Source organism: Rutilus rutilus (genome assembly GCF_951802725.1).
Source record: "Rutilus rutilus genome assembly, chromosome: 3".
Taxonomy (NCBI): Eukaryota; Metazoa; Chordata; class Actinopteri; order Cypriniformes; family Leuciscidae; genus Rutilus; species Rutilus rutilus.
The window spans coordinates 16114762-16138624 of record NC_140211.1 but is presented as its reverse complement, the minus strand read 5'-3'; the positions used below and the strand labels follow the sequence as shown (position 1 = coordinate 16138624).

The 23863-nt window shown below is 36.4% G+C and overlaps 1 protein-coding gene across 1 annotated transcript in view; it reads right to left on the bottom strand.

Annotated features, from left to right (window-relative positions):
- aldh1a3 (aldehyde dehydrogenase 1 family, member A3) overlaps nt 1-21635 on the bottom strand; it is a 28912-nt gene extending 7277 nt beyond the window's left edge. The window contains exons 1-11 of the mRNA XM_084405552.1: nt 21605-21635; nt 18202-18323; nt 17736-17840; nt 17022-17162; nt 15071-15200; nt 10061-10122; nt 6498-6626; nt 3822-3935; nt 2215-2317; nt 260-444; nt 14-178 (exon numbers count right to left, since the gene is read on the bottom strand). Coding sequence (XP_084261678.1) covers nt 14-178; nt 260-444; nt 2215-2317; nt 3822-3935; nt 6498-6626; nt 10061-10122; nt 15071-15200; nt 17022-17162; nt 17736-17840; nt 18202-18300 — 1233 coding nt within the window. The 5' untranslated portion in view covers nt 18301-18323; nt 21605-21635. The remainder of the gene's footprint in view (nt 1-13; nt 179-259; nt 445-2214; nt 2318-3821; nt 3936-6497; nt 6627-10060; nt 10123-15070; nt 15201-17021; nt 17163-17735; nt 17841-18201; nt 18324-21604) is intronic.
- Nucleotides 21636-23863: the final 2228 nt, after the last annotated feature.

The window sequence follows — 23863 nt, the reverse complement described above, 5'->3', positions numbered from 1 at the left end:
AGGAGCGTCGTACCTCTTCTTTGGCAATACGCATGTGGTCTTTGATGTCAGAGAAGATGGTCGGATGGATGAACAGACCCCTGTCTTCCACTGCACAGCCGCCACACTCCAGCTTCGCCCCGTCCCTCTTCCCACTGTCCACCAGCGCCAGGATCTTATCAAACTGATGCTGGTCAATCTGACAGAAGAGCAGAAACACATAAAGAACCTGAATACAGGAAGAAAAGCGTTCAAGTTAGTGAGTAAACTGAGTGATCACCTGCGGCCCGTGTGAGGTTTGCGGTTCCATAGGATCTCCAATCACAATATTCTTGGCTCTTTCCACACTGAGACGCACAAACTCATCATAAACCTGCTCTTCCACGTACACACGTGACGCAGCGGTGCACGCCTGACCCTGGTTGAAGAACGCGCCCTTCTGCGTCTCCTCCACCGCCGACTGCACTACACACACACACACACACACACACACTCATCAGTGTGCAATTTATACAAAACCTTTTCTTGTGTTATTTTCCCATGCCCTTATGCTTTGTTTCTTTCCGCAAAGCTGCAGTGCATTACGTAGCAGTTTGGTACTCGTGCCAATGTTCATGCTTTGATTCATTTGTAAACTTGATAACATAATGCATTATATCATTACACCCTTTCTGGAGTTTAATGAGCTGTGCATTGGCATAAATCTGGGTTTGTGTGCAGATGTGAACATACATAATAATAGAGCAGCAAAGAGTTCACAGCTGCATGTGTGGTCTGCAGTATTGCAACATCACTGGGGCTGAATAAACTCTAGCCAAAAAAAAAAAAGCCCATCAGAAATATAACTGTACCACAATCAAATGCACTTCAATGAACTTTAATCGTACTGTACATTGGTCCAATATGTATTTGGCAACTTAACCCTCATAAAGCTATCATATAAATCATCAACATGATCAACATTTTGGTGAAAAAACTGTTGTACACTATCTACTTCTGCCATCTGATTGATAGTTCATAGTTTTTTAGCAAGTAAAAAGACTTTCAGCATAATTGTAAAAATTATTGTAAACATCTTTTTGCTGTTAAACCTTTACCGATTTTTATAAAGTAAAAGTAAGAATAGCTTTTATATTAGAAATATTTCAAGACGAACACTTACTGGACTGAAGCAGGTTTAATTGATTATCCATACATAATTCTTTTTTTATAGAAAAATCATGTTAAAATGTGCATATCAGATATGATACATCAGGCTTTTGAGGAACGTTCATCTCTCGATCATCATTGTTATTGCATTGCACTATATGTTTTGACCCTGCATAAAAACTAGAGTTTAGTATTTAAATATTAACTTAAGACATAATAATGGGAGATACAGAGTGATAACTGATATTTATAAGCATTTTATGTAAGTAGTCTGTTATACTGTTATTAAGATCTCACTGACCTACATTAAAAGCTATCAGAATTACATCTATCTGGCCATATACATAACCACATCTGCACCAAATTGCATATTTTTGCTCAGTTTGGGCCTCTGAATAAAATTGAGGTGTTTTTTTTCCTCAACTATGAGCTCCATATTCTCACTATATCATACTAGATGAGCCATGTATCAAATAAGATACTAAACAAAAAACATATATGCAAACCTTTTTTGTCTAAAGGTTCAATTAACTTCTATTAAAAATTAAAACGTCAGTCATTTACATTCATGCGTTTGGCAGATGCCTTTATCCAAAGCAGCTTACCTTGGATTCAAGGCATTCATTCTATCAGCCCCTGGGAATTGCTAATGCCATGCTGGACTGTTTGAGCTACAGAAACTGTCACTCTTAAAAATGTCTGAATGACATTGCATTAGATGCACTAACATCACTTTTCTTCATCAGTTTTGCTCAGTGTCTTTCAATCAACTGGTGTTCTGGTGATTTTAATGGAGGTATAAAGATTCAGTGTGATTCACCACAAACACACAATACTTGCAATTTGATTGAAAAGTGTACTATTTTCCTTTAAAATAAACACTTTTTGTTTTATAATGCAATGAAATTCAGACTTTTTTAAGTGTCCCTTAAGTGTCTAAATACTTTCCACTCTTTGAAATGAAGACCAGTACGTCTTGATTTAGGAACATACTGCACACATCGTTCCCATTCCCTGTTTTTCCCAGCCTCCCCAGTGCAATCATTATTGTTTCAGCAGTGAGATCTGGCAAACCACATCACTCACGGTCTGAGTCAGCAAACACAATGCAGGGGTTTTTTCCCCCCAGCTCCAGAGTCACTCTTTTCAGGTTGCTCTTGGCCGCCTCCGCTTTGATCAGCTGGCCCACCTGAACACAAACACAGCACATGACAATAAGGAGAGCGGGGAGCGCAGCCGGCGCTTGCTAATGATGCTTCCGTAAGCTGGTCTGTTGTATGTAACTTATGAATATCATCTGGTTTGTCATTTAGATAATGACGGGAAACTACCAAAACAGCACAGCGCTTTGAAATACTACCGTTCATATAGCACTGAGATTCAGCTCACATCGATCTCATCCTATAGAACTGATATTTCAACTAAATGGTTTATTAGTACTTGAGGTGATCATTTTCCATAGGTGAAACAAATCATCTCAATTCTTAATCTCTGCAATTTAAGTTATTCATACAGCAAAATAATATATATACTGTATATATATATATTCATATATATTTTTAAATGTATTTCAAAATACATAAAAACTTGCATTAAGATTCGGTTAACACTTTACAATATGGTTCCATTTGTTAACATTGGCTAACATGAACTAACATTGAACAATACTTCAAGAGCATTTATTAATCTTAATGTTAATCTCAACAACATTTTTAAAATCAAAAGTTCTATCTGTTAACATTAGTTAATTCACTGTGAACTAACATGAACATTTTATTAACTAACATTAACAAAGGTTATTACATGGCTTGGTTGAATAAACCCCTTTTTAAATCAATATTTTGTGCCAAATTATTGATTTATTTGGTAGGTACTAGGTAGCCATGTAATAGCCTCCGCTTCGCGTCGGGGTCCTGATCAGCCTGTCGGGGTTGTATTCGCTATAACAACCGCCTCGCTCTAACATTATCCCTTACTTAATAAAAACTGTAAAAAATATGTTGCTCATAGTTAGTTCATGTTGGTTTAAGCATTAACTAATGTTAACAAATGAGATATTGTAAAGTGTTGCCAAGATATATATCTTACATAGAAATATATAGCATATAAAGCACACTGCTTTATAAATATACACTTTATAAATATATTTGTAATAAGTTGCAGTAATTAATTTATATATTGCATGTTTTCAATCTAAATATGAAGAGTTCAGATGCAACAGCCTCTAAGTGCCATCTGAAATTTTCTTCTAGAATGATCATTTTTATAAAGCTCGTATATTTAAGTTCAGTAATTTCACTTAAATGGCAATGCAAATTACCTATTAATTGTCATTTAAGTGAAATTACTGAACTTAAATATACAAGCATGATAAAAATGATCATTCTAGAAGAAAATTTCAGATGGCACTTAGAGGCTTTTGCATCTGAACTTTTCATATATTTATATTATCCAGAATCTATTTTTAAAAATACAGTTTGCCTTTACCTAAAATGTATTTTAAGATTGAACATGTATTTTCCTGCTCCTTGAAGAACACATTGGCATGTGAAGGTTTTGTTAAATATATTTGCCTAAGCTGCACCGTTCACCACATTTATTTAAAATATATTTTGGTCAAATAAACCAAGCTCTGAAAAAGCAACATTTGAGCAATATCATTTAGCCTGAGCTTTTCCCCATTAGTTCCTCACCTCTGTAGAGCCTGTGAACGCCACTTTGTCAATGTTCATATGACTGGCGATTGCTGCTCCAGCCGTAGATCCAAACCCAGGTACGATATTCACGACTCCAGGTGGAAAGCCAGCCTGACGCGATGAAAAGAAAGGGCTTTATTTTTATTATGTACAAAAACATACAGGCTTAATACTGTGTGATATGGCTTAATACTTTCTACTAAAGAAGGGTAAATGAATAGGTAAAAAAAAACTTCCCATGGGGACAGAGACAGCAAGACTGTTGATGTACACAAAGGGACGCTTTTCTTTTGAGGACTTTAAACCACACTGATCTCATTCATAATGATGAAGACATAAATCAGCTCTTCTTTAGATACAGAGGGCTTGAATAGAAAGCGAGGGGCGGTTGACAGAAGGCTTGCAGCTGCAGTTTTAGGCCATGTCATTACAGCAATTCATGAGTCCTGCTCTCTTTGAAGAATTAAACATGATAATTTGAGCGTTTTGTATAAACAGAGACAGAGCAAAAACTCATGACCCACAATGCAGCGGAGTCATTCTGTAATACTTTCAAGTTCAAATCTTTCAATAAACATATATAATAAATTGAATAACTCATGTTACTCAATAAATTTAATTTGTGTATAAGATAAGAATAAAGCGTAATACTTTCAATACATAAACACTTTTTAGTTAAAATGTACACTACTGTAAATATTTTTTTTAATTAAATCTATGATATCGGTAACACTAAGTTCTCATTTGTTAACGTTACTTAATGCATTAACTAACACGAACAAACAATGAACTATATGCACATTAACCAATGTTATCAGATTCAACATTTGATCTTAAAAATGTATTAGTAAATGTTGAGATTAACATTAACTAAGATTAATTAATGCTGTAGAAGTATTGTTCATTGTTAGTTCATGTTAAAGGGATACTCCACTTTAAAATGAAAATTCTGTCATCATATACTCACCCTCATGTTGTTTCAAACCTGTATGAATTTCTTTCTTCTGCTGAACAGAAAGGAAGATATTTAGAAGAATATCAGTAACCAGACAGTTTCTGGTCTCATTGACTTCCATAGTATATTTTCTTCCTACTATGGAAGTCAATGAGACCAGAAACTGTCTGGTTACTGATATTCTTCTAAATATCTTCCTTTCTGTTCAGCAGAAGAAAGAAATTCATACAGGTTTGAAACAACATGAGGATGAGTATATGATGACAGAATTTTCATTTTAAAGTGGAGTATCCCTTTAACTAATGTTACTAAATGGAACCTTTTTGTAAAGTGTTACCGAAATATCCAAAGTGACTTATGAGGATATAATAACCATAAGCAAATAATCCAAGAAAGAAATCAATAGTGTTATTCTTACGATCCTTGTGCTGTCTAGTGTTTTTTTAAGGACTTTTATGTTGAAGTGTATTCTTAGTTTCCATTGTTTCTGTTCACTTTCTGTGTTTGGTTCCTGTTTTGCCTTGTACCTTGTATGTCGCCATAGATACCCTCCTTAGTCCCCATTACATCAAATCATCAACACCTGTCCCTTGTCAGCCCCTTATTAACCTGTCAATTTAAACCTCTGTGCTTCAGTTGTGGTTTGTCGGTCGTTGCTCTCCTGCCTGCTCTCTCTGGATTACTCTTGTTCTTGGATTATCTGTGTTTATGTTTTTGTTAATAAACTGTTGTGTTTGCATTTGGATTCTCTGCCTCGTCCTTGCTCACATATATAGTTATAGTATGATTTATGTATTTATTTAATAATTGTATTTGTTGTCATTTATTTATTATTTTATTATCTTATTTTATATAAAGTAGACAGTAAAAAGTGTTCAGGTCACTTACTTAAAAAAATTGAGTAAACTTGTTTCCGTAAAATTATTAAGTTAAACTTAATGCTTAATTGAAAAAATTAAGTTATGTGGACTTGACAATTCCACATTTTCTTAACTTTATCGATAAGCATGTTTATTTACTTAATAATTTTAAGGCAATGTGTTTCCTCAATTTTTTTTAAGTTTAGTCAACTGATCACTTTTTACAGTGTAGCAAATTACACAAAAAGATTTGCTCAATGCCGCAACCAATCAGAATCAAGTATTCCAGAAAGTCATTATTAGTGCTGTCAAATTGATTAGATGTGATTAATAGCATCTAACATATAAGTTTGTGTTTAGATAATATACTGTATGTGTGTATATATTATGAATAAATGAATGAATGAGGTATTTATATAGCGCTTTCATATGTACTATTGTACACCCAAAGTGGCAATATATTTTTATATTTATATATATATATATGTCTGTGTGTGTATACTATATTTATATTTATATTTACACATATATAAATATAAACAAACCTTTATGTTAGATGCAATTAATCGCGATTAATCAATTTGACAGCACTAGTCATTATATATTGGGGTGCAAAAAAACCTCTGGCAAGCTTAAATTTGGCATTTCTCTCATAATCTCACGATCCCCCAGCAGATCCATCATGAAGCCCTGGTTGGGAAACACTGACTTACAAAGTTTATGCAACATGCACAGTCAAACCACAGAATCTGGGATGCAAGAAAGGCAACGCTGATGCAATCAATCATCAGTGTCCATGTTAATAAAATCAACTCCAACAAACCAAACAAATCCCATGAGCCTCCGCTGCACCCTCACCTCCTTTATGAGAGATCCAACATGAAGAGCCGTCAGCGGGGTCTGTTCAGCGGGTTTAATGACCACCGTGTTCCCGCAGGCCAAAGCCGGCGCGATCTTCCACGAAAACATCAGCAGAGGGAAGTTCCACTATAAATGCAGAAGAAGATTACAATTAAATACACAAACACATGTACATCAGCACAGCTGCACTAGTTTGATTTCACCTGACTGCTATTGCACCGGCATTGCTTTTTGAAACAAGATTTAAACATGTCAGGTGGTTGCTACTGGGTTCTGAGTGGTTGCTATGTGGTTGCTAGAGTATTATGGGTTGTTACTACAAGCTATATAAATTTGGAGGCTAAAAGAAGAAGAAGAAAAAGCAGAAAGCATCCCATGAACATTTTCTGCCAGAAGTGAAGGAGCCACAGTTGTTTTTAAATATGAGAGCACACCAACAAGTCTAATTGCTGTTCTCTGTAAAATTAGTTACATAAATATGTACACAAATCACTTGTTTACCAGAAAAGAGTTGTTATTTTTTACATCTTCTTGGATGTTGTCATGGCAATTAGACATGTCTCTGGATTGCATTTTCACTTTTCTTATTTTTCTTTCTAAGTGACTCATTGTTCTGAATTGCCAGCTTTGCTTTCTCTGATTACCACCAAATCAATCCCAAATATGAATAATGACTTTATGATATAATCTCCAGTGTCTATCAACAGTTTGTGCTTTGTTTCCAAAGCAACATAAAACAATAAAAAGCCAGTCATTGATGGACTAAGATTCTTGGATGGCCTGATTTGATTAATGATATATGTACGTTTTTGAGAAAATATGGTGTATCATCGATGACAATAACTTAATTTAGTCAAGAATTACCCACCCAGGAGAATCTTCAAACAAGCCTTTAAATTATGATAACTATAATTATTTTCAGAAAGAAAGATTTCCCTTATTATTGTATGGTATTCATTAAACCTTTTTTGTTTGTCTAAAAATTGCACAAAGTTACTAAATTCACTGTCGTGGTGTTAGGGTTTTATCTGTGGTTGCTAGGGTGTGACCTCAAATAAGGTGACTATAAACAGCACTGAATAAATTTGTCTACAATAGGTTGCTAGGTGGTTGCTAGGGTGCAACATGCACCCGCTCTAGCAACCATTCAGAACACCACAGCAAGCACCTATAGCCACCACTCAGTAAAAAATAGTGTTTAACAGCAGAATTCCAGGTGAAAAACTATTACTCGTGATGCTGTACAGACAATTACACCAATCAGAGAGTCGAAAAAAGCAACACGCTCCAAAATAGCTTTATTGCTCCGCCCACTCCCACGAAGCACTGCGAATGGTGTAATCGAGTCGATCCCTCAAAATACTGAAATGTTTGTACACTATAAAAAAAAATATTGTTGGTTAAACTTAAAAAAGTAAATTAAAATTTTGAGTTCATTGAAATGACAATTTTTAGTTAATACAATGAAGGAGATTGGTCTAATAAATAGAAACTCAAAATACTGTTATCTGAACCACATTAATTATTTGACAAAAGATAAAAAGTTGTGATAAATTCTGAAAATATTTTTTACAGTGCATATATGAACATTTTGCAAAAAACTTAAAATACTGCTTTTATATACAGTAATCAACATTTGTAAATAAGTAGTTTTATATTTCTCCATCGATTATGCTGCTCACAATGCTTCATGGGATTGTAGTTCTTAAAGCCGTTAAGTAAAGTCTTGTACCTTTGTATTTTTGTACGATTTTCCATTTTTTTTATACTTCAAATCAAAGTTTGTAGTGTTGTGATTCACCTCATAGCTGTTCATGGCTTATAACTCTTTAACGAAGACTATTTTAAAATCCCTATGGTAAAAAATGAATGAAAGAAAATACTTCGGAACCAGAGCCGCTGAAAAAGGCGGGCGGCCACTGTTGTACTCTCTACCCTTTATATGAGAGTCAAATCACACTTTCATCTCATACCTCACTGAGGTTCACTGTGCTTTTCTGTCATTGGAATTAGTGAGGATTTAGAGCTTCACAAAAGATCCGGCAGAACTCTGATAGAGATATGTCAAGAGAGAAAACAGGCTCTTTTACAGTAAGGAAACAAAACAAGGCCTCGTGGTTTCAGAGAGCTGATGCTCGTGCAAGCTTTCATAAACATTAATAAGCTTCAGTGGCACGTGAGATCATAATACGCTCGTCTCGTGTGATGTCTGTGAGAGGGAGTGGTGTATTTGTATTCGTCCGTGTGTGAGAGTGTGTATCTGTATCCAAGGTGTTTCCTTACATGCATCTGAAAGACTCTAGACAGGCGTTGGCTACAGTATATAAACAATGCTGCGACAAAGCCATCATGTATGTGTGATTCAACACTCACAGGAGATTACTGTGTTTATGTTCTTAACCATGTTCGAGTTGAATCGAGTATGTTTCTTTTTTTATTATTTATTTGATTTTACTGTCAAATTCACAAATTAAGTGCATTTTGCAAGCATTGAAGATACACAGCTTCCCGTCCCGGGGAAACTATGACAATTTTACTTGCCATACTACAAGCTAATCATGATTTAGTCTTACGTAGCCAGACCTTCAGAGTGACGGCAGACCTTCATCGTAGCTTTCATCGGCCAAGGACCGCCCAGCCCCTACGTTTGACTGACATGTAACGCAACCAATCACAGTTACTCTGAGCTAGGGTGATGGCATTAAACAACATTTGAACAGATTATGGGTATGTTTACACGACAGTGATGTACTAAAAACGGAAAAGTTTTTCTTTTCCGTTTTTTGTGTACAGACAACAATGCTGTCAAAACAATCCCTGTTCACATGGATCTGCAAAAATGACAAAAAATGCTGTATTATGCTGTCAGGCCAATAGTTGGCGATGCCACTTTATAAAGAAAAACAACACGCCTATAGACTGAACACGTAATGCACATGACGTCACCGTTTTGACAAATTCACGTTTTTGGCCCTGTCACAAATGGAACCCTAAAGGTGATGGGCGAAGCTTTTTGAGCAATGTTGCTGGGCAGTCTTGCCGAGCGATTGTTGCTTGGGCACTTTCCCATTGAAAATGGGAAATAAATTTCCCTCTGGATAATTTAGATCGCTCGTGGGCCCTGTGTCTCACCTGGTTGCCCGTTGATGGCAACATTGCCCAGCAACATTGCTCAAAAAGTTGCCCTTTGTATCATCACCTTCTCGCAATCTTCCTCCGAGTGCACTTTCATGACGTAATGCCACTTTGGTCCTGTCCCAAATGTCACACTTCATGTGCACTTGTGGCCTTTTGGGACAGGGCCTTTGACTGTCAGGTAGAAGTCTGCTATAAATAAATATAATAATTAAAATAAATAATAAATATAAATACATAAATAAATAAATAAATAAATAAATAAATAAATAAATAAATAAATAATAATACAAATAAAAAATAAAAAAAAAGATATCTAAATATACCAATTAAAAAGCAGGCTGTACCACAACATCCCGATTTGATCCACACGCAAAAAAAAAATAAAAAAAAATAACTATAATGGAAAATAGCCACAAACTCACCGGAATAATTGCTCCACACACACCGACGGGCTCATGTTTGGTAAAACACACAAAGTTTTCATCTGTTGGGAAGAAAAGAAATAAGGAAGTCAAGGGGCACTAAACACTATAACACACTAAGCTCCCCTTTGATATACAATCATTGTTTCCTTGGGAAGCTCTTGGATGTGACCACCGAAAACCAAACATGAAAGACAAAGGATTGGGAAAAACACACAGCGACGGTTTCAATGGCCCACACAAAGCTCTGGTCAGGAAGAGTGTATATGTTCTGCTGCTTTTTTTTTCTTCTGCTTTCACCGGAGACACGTTGAAACGAGAGAGGCCTGAGGTGTGTGAGAAGTCTGGGCAGCAGTTCAAACCCGCTGCAGATCTGCTCTTGGCTTGGATGCACACCTTTGTTCGCCCTCACTGGTCTCCTTCTCCCTTTGCTCTCTCTCCCAGGAGTCAGATAACCAGTCAGGGGTAATGTAAGGTAGCAATGCTGTTTTATCACATCTCTTCGCACTTGAACCTTTCCGTTGGAAAATGCCATAAGATTGGCCAATTTACCACTTCCTTGTTCCAATGTGTATCCAGTTAAAGATTCGAGTGGCCTCGCTAAGTATTGCACAACGACTGATTATTAAGGGAACAGTTCTTTCAAACATTATTTACTCACCATCATGTACGTACACTGCTATTTTCTATGTGAACAGAAGTGCAAGGGGAAGATTTTCAGTGAAATAATATCAAAATAAAGGTTTGGAACAACATGAGTCCGGCTATTAGCCATAAGATAAAAAAATAAAAGCAAACACCTCTGTTAAAACCCTGTTAAAACACTCACAATGAGTCATTCTCTCTGATCCAAAACCTAGTATGCTGCCTATTTAGACAGTATTTTAAGGCAATATCAGTGAGAGGCAGCAGGATTATCCTCACGATACTGTACCATCTTTTGAACAAATTCACATTCGCAGGTACACTACTTTTCAAAAGTTTAGGGTCAGTTAGATATTTTAATGTTTATTAAAGAAGTTTTTATTTGATAAAAAATACAGTAGAAACAGTAATAGTGACATATTATTACAATTTCAAACTGTTTTCTATTTTAATATATTGTCACACTTTACAATAACGTTCATTAGTTAAGATTAGTTAATGTATTAACTAACATGACCTAACCATGAGCAATCCATTTGTTACTGTATTTGTTCATCTTTGTTAACGTTAGTTCATAAAAATACAGCTGTTCATTGTTAGTTCACAGTGCATTAACTAATGTTAAAAAAGGTGTTAATAAAGTATTAGTAAATGTTGAAATTTACATAAACAATGATTAATAAATGCTGTATATGTGCAGTTCATTGTTAGTTCATGTTAACTAATGTTAACTAACAAAACTTATTGTAAGGTGTTACCGAATATATTTTAAAGTGTAATTTATTCCTGTGATGTAAAGCTGAATCAGCATCAATACTCAGGTCTTCAGTGTCACATGATCCTTCAGAAATCATTCTAATATTTGCTGCTCAAGAATTTTTTTTATTCTTATACATTTTTAAAACAGTTGTGCTGCTTCATATGTTTATGGAAACCTTAATACATTTTTCCAAGATTATTTTGATGAATGGAAAGTTCAAAAGAACAGCACTGATTTGAAATAGAAATCTTTTAGTAAGTCTTTACTGTCAATTTTTGTCAATTAAAAGCATCCTTGCTGAATAAACATATGCAATCCCAGAAAACACTTTGATGAGTTTAGTGGGAAATCTTTTTTTTTGTTGTTGGTTATAATTTTTTTATTGCTTATATATATATATATATTGGAACAGAGTGTGAGCTTCATAAGACACATTGAAAGCCTTCCAATTAAAACTACAGCCCAACAACAAACTCAGACATGCTGCTGACACCAGGATACGAAACTCCCATGAACATATATGACATTTCATATATCTGTGCATGGATACGTGGGAGCCACGCCTGTTAATCTACCACAGCCGGCCTCTCCGAGACCTGACCTTCTCGTGTTTCCCCACGCTGCAATGTGTCGGGGTGATTACAGACTTGACGACTCCCTCACACAATGCTCATCTCTGGCTGGGATCAGCCAACTGATCCGACAGTGCTGCTTATCAAAGGTTAAATTTACATGGCATCTAAGGGGTTTATTTCAGCAAACTGTACGTTTCCAAAGCCTCGCCCACTGACTTTTCCAGCAGGAACTAATTCATTTGTATGGACCGAAAATAATAATAATACTGTAATCTGACATATTAACAACCGATCAAAACATATCTGATGTTTGATAAGCATTTATGCGGAGCAGGACTGAATTGCCACACCCATGAAATAGAAAATCCTGTTGCCCATTGCTTAACCCTAAAGTCTACCATATCATATTTGATAAGCAAAATTCTAAGGCCTCTAAATTATCAACATGATCAAAAATTTGCTTAAAAAAAAAACGTGTACACAATCTACTGCAAGCCTTCTGTCATCTGATTCATAGTTCATAGTATGATTTAGTATAAATTGTAGTATAATTGTAAAATATCTCGAAGCTTGTGGTCTTTTTGCTATGAATTCTTTAATGATTTGTATTATTTTAAGTTAATAAAGAATAACTTTTCAAATTGTTAGTAATATTTCAAGATGAACATACTGGACTGAAGCCAATTAGGCTTACTTGATTATTCATACATGATTTTTTTATTATAAAAATCATGTTAAAATGTGAGAATCAAATATGATACATCAGGTTTTTGAGGAATGTTTATTTGTTCATCTCTCAATCATCATTGTATTGCATTGCATTATATGTTTTGCTCCCTTCAATGAGTTTTAAATACCAGGTTGTTGGGAGATATAGAGTGACAACTGATATGTATATGTATTTATGCAAGTATTCTGCATACAGTTATAAAATGCTTATTGATGACAAGGTTTAAGAATTTAATTGAGCTTTTTGGTCATGTAAATATCAGCAACTGCACCAAATGGAATATTTTTTACTTAGTTTGGGCCTATAATATAATAATTCCTGTGTTTTTTTCCTTCTAAAGTATGATTTATATTTACCATATTCTATTGTCCATATTTACCATATACACCATATTTTCCTGTATCATACTATATGAGCCATAAATGCTATCTAATATGATTCTCAACAAAAAAAAAACATGTGCATCAGTTTTTTATTTAGTTTTTCTCATATGTCAGGCTTTACAGGGTTAACCTGTCCAAATATCATATATGCATGAAAAAGCTTATTTTGTGTGCATCTTTATCTAGTTGGGACCCAATGCAACATGCCTGGAGTGATAGCCACCTCTGTCTGCGGGTGGAAATGTCAAATTGGCCAGACTGGTCTTCTAATTGGCACGTCGACAAACCAAGTTAATCCGGCTAATGCAATGAACCCTAAACAACACATTTTTCCAAATAAACACTTGAGTTGGGCAGTAGGCGGTTGACGTATGCTAATTGGCAGCTGTTATCAATGGGGAAATTCAAAGCGGCTTCAGTCACGCACCGTGTTTCAGCCCTCAAAAGAGCGAGATATTCTATCTGGCCGCTGATTCCCTGAACTCCAGCTCATCTGCGGCACTAGCGGCCGTACCTCAGCGATTAGGATCAGAGCCTCTTCCTTTTCCTTTGTGCGCCAGGGCTTTCGTCTTTTAACGCTTTATTTGAATCTAATCAGGGGGAAAGGAGGGAAGCATGTTTTGTCTATTGAGTATCCTGGAGTGGCAGGAATGCTGGGGGAAAGGGAAGAATTAGAGAGGGGGATGACATACCACCCAGGGCTGAAGGGAACCCATCAACCCTTTCATGCTCATTAACTCATCACTAGTATGAAGAGGAAGAGGACATTAGGAAACACTGGCTGACTTGGATGTGTTTATCATATCCACACCGGTTGAATTTAGAATGCCTTTTAAATTGAAATTCAATTTCTCGATTTGAATCAAATTTGAATTCGGTCGCACACAGGAAGCAGAATTCTAATTTCAATTCAAATTTAAAATTGCAGTGTGTAATTTCATAGTAAATAATGACTCTCCCTCTGTCTGCCATTAGTCTGCAAAACCTACAAATTACTTATTTAAAGTTGTCCATCCATATTAAACTTGCATGTGAAATAGTAGTTACCAATAAAAATAAACTAATACATTTAATAAAAATAAAAATAATTTGGGGTCAGTAAGACATTTACCGTGTTACAAAATATTTATATTTCAAATAAATGTTGTTCTTTTGAAATTGTATTCATCACAGAGCCCTGGAAAAAAAGTATAACAGTTTCCACAAAAATATGAAGCAGCACAACTGTTTTCAACATCGATAATAATAAGAAATGTTTCTTGAGCAGCAAATCATCAAATTATAATGATTTCTGAAGGATCATGTGACACTGAAGACTTGAGTAATGATGCTTTATCATCACAGGAATAAATTATATTTTACAATATATTTGAATTGAGAACAATTATTTGAAATTGTAATAATTCACAATACTCTTTTTGAATGTATTGTCAGCCTTGGTGAGCATAAGAAACTTCTTTCAAAAATCTTACCGACCACAAACTTTTGTACAGTAGTGTATTACCTGCTGTAAGTATAGTTTTTAATAATACATAGATTTCATAATAAAATGAAATAAATAAAATAAAACATTTGATCTTTTAAATACAACTTATAAAAATGTATTTCATTTAGACATATTCTGTAATATTTAATTATATTTCATTATGTTTTCAGTGGGAAAACACTTCATTTCCTTGAAAGCTCTATTGACCACAGTATTCATAATGAAACAGCCAAGTTGCTGTAAAATAATAATAAAAAATCCTCATCCTGTCATTTCCCTTTGAATTCTGATTCTACATGCGTCACCAATTTAATTCAAATTCTTTCTCATGATTAGAAAATTTGAATTTTGCTCAAGCCTGGCCCACACGACAGCACAATAAATCAGCTGACCGAAAAACATAAGTTACAACTGGCATAATCAACACTCACCGACTGGCATGGTTTTCCCATGAATCTTGTCTGTCCAGCCGGCGTAATACCTCAGGGTTTTAATGCTGCCGTCCAGATCGACAAAGAACGCATGCAGGAAGGGTTTGCCAGTGTCCATTGACTCTAGAGTCTAGAAACAAAAAAAGTATTTGGTTCAACTACTGCAAACCAATTCTGAGAACATAAAAGCATAAAATGATCATTTTTATTAGCAATCTGTTTCAAATAGGCATTTTTATTGGCCATTGTCAAAAAGCAGGCTCATTTCGAGAGCTACAAATTTGATACAAAACTACTTTTTAATGTGCGTCAGAGGATGCCAAGATTTGAATGCGCATGGGGAGTTTTGAAGGTCCAGAAATTAAACAATAACACAAAAAATTAATTCTGCTGCCCTTTAACAATATAAACAATGTCATCAAGAGGAAAAAAAGGAGGTGAGTAAGTTTCCGGCTGAAGTCATTGGCAGATTTCTTGCTCATGACAGTTGTAATATGGGAACCATCAGTGCTGGAATGGATCGATTACCAAGCACGCTTCTAAAAAAACTTATTTTGTTAAAGATTACATTACAATTACAGTTATAAAGCATGATTAATCTGACATCTCAAGCTACTAACAGCCTCACAAATGTATCATTTTAGATTGCTGGGTGTGTTTTGAATTTCTATACTCAAGAAAAAGAAAGTTTTTAGAATCTGTTTGCGTGGGAAACATACAAAACTTTATGCATGAGTATATTTGATCCATCCCATTTGCTCAATGTACAACCGCAAAAAGCACTGTAAATGGCTTAATATAGACAAGGGAGCGCAGTATAAGAAAGAGATAATTTTAACCTCTTTATCTCTAAATCTGTTCTTTATTTCCCTATGCAGAGCTCTGAGTTATTGAAATGCGCTATATCCCAGAATCACAGGACATGTTTGCAATTATCAATCACATGCAATCTAAAAACATTACTTCACACACATCTGTAAAATTTCATTCACAAATGCAGTACCTAATATGATCTGGCAGGAGAACAGGGTGAAAACCAACTCAAGCAAGGCTTTAATTATGTAAAACCCAAGCATTGTGATACTGTATAGAAACAACAATGCGTCCAAAGATGAAGAAGGCGGTTTTTGATAGAAAAAATATGTTTTCTCAAAGGCATCTAAATCCTAAACTTTTTGATGTTTTAATAGACCAGACTTGAAAATCAGAGCACAGTGTCAATGCTCACACCTGCAGCAGTGTTTGATGAATGCATTCAGACAGGCGTGACAGCCTATCGACACAAAACAAACACAACACAGCCATTATCATCAATGAAGCAGCAAGTGTAAAGTTCCATAAGCACGGCTGTTTATGAGAGATGCAACAATTCTTTCAACTGGGCAGACATTTAATTCTGCTCAATTAGCTCAACTGTTTCTATTCTGACTGATGTAGCCTATTTACATGAAGCCTCTTCATTCTGACAAAGAATTGCTGTGATAGTGATCTGAGGCCATTTATAATAAGAGTTGACACGAGCGAATTTAGGACTGATCGATGAAATAAAGAGACTTGAATGTAATTTTGTTTGTGTGTATATTGTATAAAACAGTGATTGGTCTTTTTCCACCCTAAAAATGAGTGTATCTTAATTTAGTGGGGTTTTATTTTAAAGTAGGCCTAGTTGTTGTTTGTGTAGGCCTGTTATATTAGCTAATTTCTGCACTGTTGACACAATGCTATAGCCTACTAACTAACAGCGCACAATATCGCTATCTGGCAAATTTGGCCTTGAAAGTAAATAGTGGGATTGAAAATACAGCGAAAGTTTAGCAGAGTTCCACTTTATGTAAAAAAAAATTAAAAAAAATTAAAAAGTGTATAACATCGAAATCCCAGCCGCTGTCTACATCGCATGCGCGCGAGCAGATTTAGGCTACTGTAATCGCGTGAAGAAAACAGAACTCACCGCGAGCACCGCGCGCTCTCGCTCCAGCAGGTCCGCGAGTCTGTGCAATAACCTCCCGCGGCTCGAGGTGTCCATCCGCCGCCACTCCGAGCCTCTCTGCCCGGCCGCTCTGGCAGCTTTAACCGCCTCATCCACATCAGCCTGAACAATTATCACCACTTTAGAATACACCACAACTACACAACAGATTAAAGGTAAATCGTTCATTATTTATTACGTCTACTAAGTTGAAACTGCAGATGACTTAATCATTTAATGTAACCTGATTTAATCAGCCAATGTTGCCAAATGATTATAGGTTACAGTTAAATAATCATATTCATAATTCTTAAACCAGACTTATTTGCATAATAGTCTAGTAACTTCTTAAAAATGCAACATAACTAATCGTGTACCAGCTGCCAAAATCATAGTTATAAAAAATAACTGCAATTACAAAATAAATACAAACTCTCAAATCAGTCTCATATGCATAGTTTAACTGATATTAGTAGTCATTAATAGTAAACATATCTGACAAACCCTGAAAACAATATAATAAGCATATGAATTCCTTGCTTAATAATGGGATTTAATAAATTGAGTGAATCTAATTTATTTTTAATATGAATGATTGCAATTAATAAATACATGACAGATATGCATGACTCCCAATTCACTGTACATGCATATTACTTTTTTAATTATACATCTAATGAGTCAAATTAGTCTTACTTTATCCGCCTCCTCGACGTCGCAGATTTTGACACCTGTTGCAGGGTTGATTGTAGGAAACTTCTTCCCTTTGATTGACGTGTGCCATTCATTATTGATAAAAATCTACAACAAAAACAGTGGTTCTAATTACAGTTAAGACTTATTTTAGAATTAGGACTTGCATGGTTAAAGACAAAACATGACCATGGGATACTGTATCCCTCATGAAAAATAATTGTCACTGTATAGGGTAGTTGCAATAAGGCTCTTTGAAGATAATATATAGTTTTTTTAGGGTCTTTAACTCACCAGTACAGTTTTCTAAAAACTATACAAAGTTCTTTGTAAAACTTCAATGACATCAGGCTCTAAAATCCTTCATTTTTAATAGAGAAGGCCTAAAGTTTCTCACAAATGTCCTTGAAAAGGCACCACACAAATCAGACTAAAATTATTATTTATTTTTACAATGAAAAACTCTTACCTTCGTGTGTTTAATCTCAGGGATTTTCACAGGTTGAGGCAGAGGCGGAGGGGACGTGTTTCGAGTCACCCCGTTTTCTATAGTCCCGTTCTGTGCCATTGCAGTGCGGTCGCAGCGAAGTGCTATAGAGATGAAGATTACAGATCACTGTTGACTGAACATGATTCTACATCCAGCACACTTTATAAGAACTTTTAAAGGTCCTCCCCCTTTTGGGCAAGTGTGCTCTCCGCCTACCATGACAAACAGACTTTCTCGTCCCACCTGCCAGTGAATCAGTCTTTCAAACAGAAAACATGCTGTTTTCCAGATATGCGTTTACATGACGATTCAGACAAGTTTAAAGAGATCAAACATTGGAAATAGCTGCAGTTAGGAAGTTTGGGAATGTTTTAGATTCTTTAGAAGCCTCACACAGTTCCGAAAAGAACGATTGGCTGTGTCTTTATGTCAGGCGTTGGAGGTAATGAGTGTGAATTAATTGTCCAGGAATATTTACATTGTAACAAAGTGGCTTTGATCTGCTTGCGGAGGGATGGATTTGAAGCGACGGCGGGCTGGGCATCAGATGGGCCAAGGTGTGATGCATTCTGATGTTCATCACGAAGTTGGTTTTTGCACCTGGGCCTGGTGAAGTTGAGTGGAGTTGAATACGTGCAAACAAATGCTTTTGTTCGGCGGGACAAAGACTTTCCCAGCTTTGGGCTCATACTCGGACACTGTTGCCATTGTTTCCCCTCCATTGCTTCTTGTCACTCTTCTTGTCAAAGTTTAATTAGGACAACGAGCTCTCGCGGGCCCATTTCTCACTTCAGCAGCTTTCTAAACACTTCCTAATGAGGGCAAGGCTCAGAGAGATCGAGCGAGAGAGGGCGTACGGGAAGGGAAGGCAGGAAAAGCAGGAAAAGCGTATTTTGCTCACTAAAACCTGAAACGCACACAAATATATCTGCACTTAGTGTATTGCTTTAATCATTTGTAGGTTGCTAATCACAATGACAGAAAATTGAGTCATTGTGTAAACTGTTTTTACATGCAAATTATCAATCAATCAATCAAATAATCTTGTCAGATGAAAAAAAACGGCTGAAAATGTGATCCGGGGAAAAATCGTGGGAAAGTGGAGGCAAGTGCCCTCATCCTCCAAGCTTGGGTGCTCCGGTTAATTGGCGTTCCACACCTTTTAAATGAAGGTCAAGTCTCTTCCCCTCTCCAGGCTTCAATGCCGTTTAGCAGCATTACCCGGCTAATTGTAATGACTGCATCCTCAAAGAAATCACATGACTCTGCAGTCTCTTCCCAAAACAGATCTCAATAGAAACGCTTCAGAAAATCGTCAGCATTGTTCAATCGAAGTGACACAAGAATATAGAGATTTAGCTACAGAGAACAGGTGCTCCAACTAAAGAAAACCGTCACAGTTTTTATTGTTTAATACACAGTAAGATACAAGATGGTTTCAAACAGTTATTTAAATTATGAAACAATATAAATAACAATATTCACAATCACAATTAGTTTTTAGTTTTTTTTTAACCATTATTTACTACTGCTCTTGCATGTTACTGATTTAAACAAACCTCTGACCCAGAGTAGTAAGTTCGGTGCTCATTCCACACCATTTGTGCCATGGACATGAATGATATCTAAAACTGTGAGGCTTGTCAAATGTGCGCTATTCATTTTTTAGGCTATTGGATTTACATAACAAACGGTTTTATCATCTACTTGTCTGGAAAGACCAGACAATATAGAGAGTTGGGGATAGGCGCTGTATCCGAAAGCGAATACTTCCCTACTATATTGTTTGCGAAAGACTGCCAACAGAGAAGTATGTCAGAATACATAGTTTTCGAAAAACAGTATGAGAAAAGTTCCTGGATGACCTACTTCTGGACAGATTCTGAAGTGCGCATTCGATGGACACTTTACTATCCCATGATGCCACAGGAGACGACAACGCTGGTATAGGTAACATGATAACGATAACATGCCGGATGTAGTATGTCCGGATTACATTCATACTATATAGAACATACTTTTTTAACGCTCACAAAGTAAGTTCAAATTCAATTGTAGTAACCAAATTTTGAGGCACCGAAGGTCTTTTAACTTGAGCCTGTAAACACTACTCACATTTGGATTATTTTATTATTTCGATTATTATTTTCTTCAGAAAATGTAAATATCTAGTTCCTTAAAGCCACTATAGGTAAGAATTCCGTTTTGGTCAAACAACGACCCCTAGAGTCGCTGTGGACTACTTGTATTTAACGTTACTGTCGTAAATACACGCAGAGCAGTCTCTTCACTCACGGCCTGATTCCCTCCCCCCTGTATAGAGCTGGTAAGTCCCGCCCCTTCCGCTAATCTCCCTGGACCTCAAAGTTGAAAAACCGTCAATGCAAGTGAATGGGAGAAAATAATTATTTTCTGGTCCCGTTTGAATTTTGCCATGAATGTGAACATATGTTGTCTGTGAATTTTTTATAGAACTTTTCGTGTAAAGAATGCTACAGTTTAGCGGGTAGAAGTTTGATACGGTTAGACTTTGTGTGAAAGCACTTTGTGGACTACAACTCTTCGCTGCTTTCGACGCGTTTGAAACGTCATCACCACTAGCACACGGCTCTAGCTCACGGATCCCGCTAAACATGACTGTGTCTTTGGTGCACTTCACCGCCTTCTTTCAGGGAGAGGACAAAATCGTTGAGGTTGGTGAAAACCACGGGTAAGTCAACTTTATGGGGTGACGTCACATAGGCGACATGTAGTCTTTCTCGTTATGTCTTTTCCACAACTGCTAGCCGACGAATCATACCATATACTGTCAAACTTGTAACATGAAAGATTATATAAAAAATTCACAGACAACATATGTTTACATTCATGGCACAATTCAAACGGGACCAGAAAATAATTATTTTCTCCCATTCACTTGCATTGACGGTTTTTCAACTTTGAGGTCCAGCGGGGTTTTACGGAAGGGGCGGGACTTACCAGCTCTATATCGGTCCCCGTTCAGTCGGATGGAAGCTGTAACGAGTGGCAATAAGGTGTGGCCCCTTTAAGAGCTGCGCGCGCCCTGTTTAACTGACTCGGCACAGTCTGTATAATGTATTGTATGTGCGCCTCGAACGGGTAAGCGGGTTGTTTCTGTTTGATGCTCATTCTTGTCCTATTTTTGTCTATCAAGTAATGCTGTGGACGGTAAAACGTGTGACGGACAGTTACACGAGTTCGATTGGGGAATAAACACAACGCGTTTCAAATCGTCGAACATTGAGCTAGCCTCCGAAGATGTCTAAGTTACTAATCCATCAACAAGAACGCTGTGCTTTTTAGCTCACACCAACGAGTGAAAGCTTGTCCGAGTGATAAACAATATAAGCAATATACTTACAAGTCCAACAGCATGTGAGGACGTGTTGGGGGAAGTGAGGTAGCCTATGCCGTAAAGCAGTCGAATTTTGTAGTTCTTTCTGTGCGCGGGTGTTACTACCCGAACCCCGAAGTTTAAAAGTACGATTAAAAACTATACAGACCACGTCAGGCTATGGCAGACGTGTCATTCAACCTATTGTAAGTCGATGTACCATCACAAGAGTCTTGGAAATATATTATGAAGGTTGAAAAGTTACCTAGTGCTGCTTTAACTTGTTTACAAATATGAATAAAAAAATAAGTAAAAGTTAGGCTAATTTAAAAAAATGCTAATTTCTGGTTTATTTATTTGCCAACATAACAAGTAAATATGAATTAATCAAACTTGTAAATATCTTGTTTATAACTGTTCCCACAAATATAAAAAAATAAATAAGTAAACATTAATTCATTCATGTAAATATCTAGTTCATTAATATGAAAGAATTAATAGTCCAGAAATTTGAAAAAATAAGTCAAATTAAAAGGGCTGACATATCGATTGTGACGACTGAGATTAATTTATTTTTAGTGCTGTCAAATCGATAAATCAATCACGATTAATCGATTTGGCAGCACTAAAAATGAATAAAAAAGTTAATTATTAGATTAAATTGCACAAAAATATGACAAAAAAAATATGACAAAAAAAATATCTAGCTCACTAACGTGCCCACAAATTTGAATAAGTAAAAATTATTTAATACATGTATTGCCACAGGTGTATAAAATCAAGCCCCTAGCCATGCAGTCTGCATTTACAAACATTGCATACAAGTAAATAAAATTAGTTGTTCTGAAGTACTCAGTGAATTCAAGTGTGGTACTGTCAGTGCTGAGGCGCATGGTGCGTAAAAAGTCGCCAACGCTATGCTGATTCCATAGCTGAAGAGTTCCAAGCTTCCACTGGCATTAATATTAGCACAAAAACGGTGCGTCGGGAGCTTCATGGAGTGGGTTTCCATGGCTGAGCAGCTGCATGCAAGTCTCACATCACCAAGCGTCTGATGGAGTGGTGTTAAACACGCCGCCACTGGATTCTGGAGCAGTGGAAACGTGTTTCATGGAGTGATGAATCATGCCTCTCTGTTTGGCAGTATGATGGACGAGTCAAGTTTGGTGGAGGAGAGATAATGTTATGGAGGGGTTGGAGGAAAATCTTAATGCTTCAGAATACCAAGACATTTAGGACAAGGCTATGCTTCCAACTTTGTGGGAACAGTTTGGGGATGGCCCTTTTTTTATTCCAGCATGACTGTGCCTTAGTGCACAAAGCAAGGTCCATAAAGACATAGTTGGATGAGTTTGGTGTGAAAGAACTTGACCTCAACCTTATCGAACACATTTGGAACCAACTCCATATTAAAGGGTTAGTTCACCCAAAAATGGAAATTCTGTCATTAATTACTCACCCTCATGTTGTTCCAAACCTGTATGACTTTCGTTCATCTTCGGGAACACAGATAAAGATCTTTTTTATGAAATCTGAGAGCTTTCTGTCCCTCCATTGATATACACAACTACCACTTTGACACCTCAAAAAGTTCATAAAGAGATTGTAAAACTAATCCATATGAATTGAGCAGTTTAGTCCAATTTTTTTAAATGACTTGATCGTTTTACACGATGAACAGATTGAATTTAAGCTTTTATTCATATATAAACATTGATCAGCGAACATAAACAGAAGCTCAACCGATCCTGCTTGACGCACGAGAACAAACCTCTTGCGGAAGCTGAAACTTGCTGCGTAACACGAGAATTAACCTCATAGGTTCTTGCTGAAGCTCAAACGTGCTGCGTAACACGAGAATGAACCTCATTGGTTCTTGCTGAAGCTCAAACATGCTGCGTAACACGAGAATGAACCTCATAGGTTCTTGCTGAAGCTCAAATGTGCTGCGTAACACGAGAATGAACCTCATAGGTTCTTGCTGAAGCTCAAATGTGCTGCGTAACACGAGAATGAACCTCATTGGTTCTTGCTGAAGCTCAAACATGCTGTGTAACACGAGAATGAACCTCATTGGTTCTTGCTGAAGCTCAAACAAGCTGCGTTACTCAGGAGAATGAACCTCATATTTCAAGATCATATTAAAAAAATCTTAATGAAAGATGAATGACAGTCTTGCGGTTTTGGAACGGCATGAGGATGAGTAATTAATGACAGAATTTTCATTTTTGGGTGAACTATTCCTTTAATGTCTATGTATTTAGAATACGATGTCATTACAGTCCC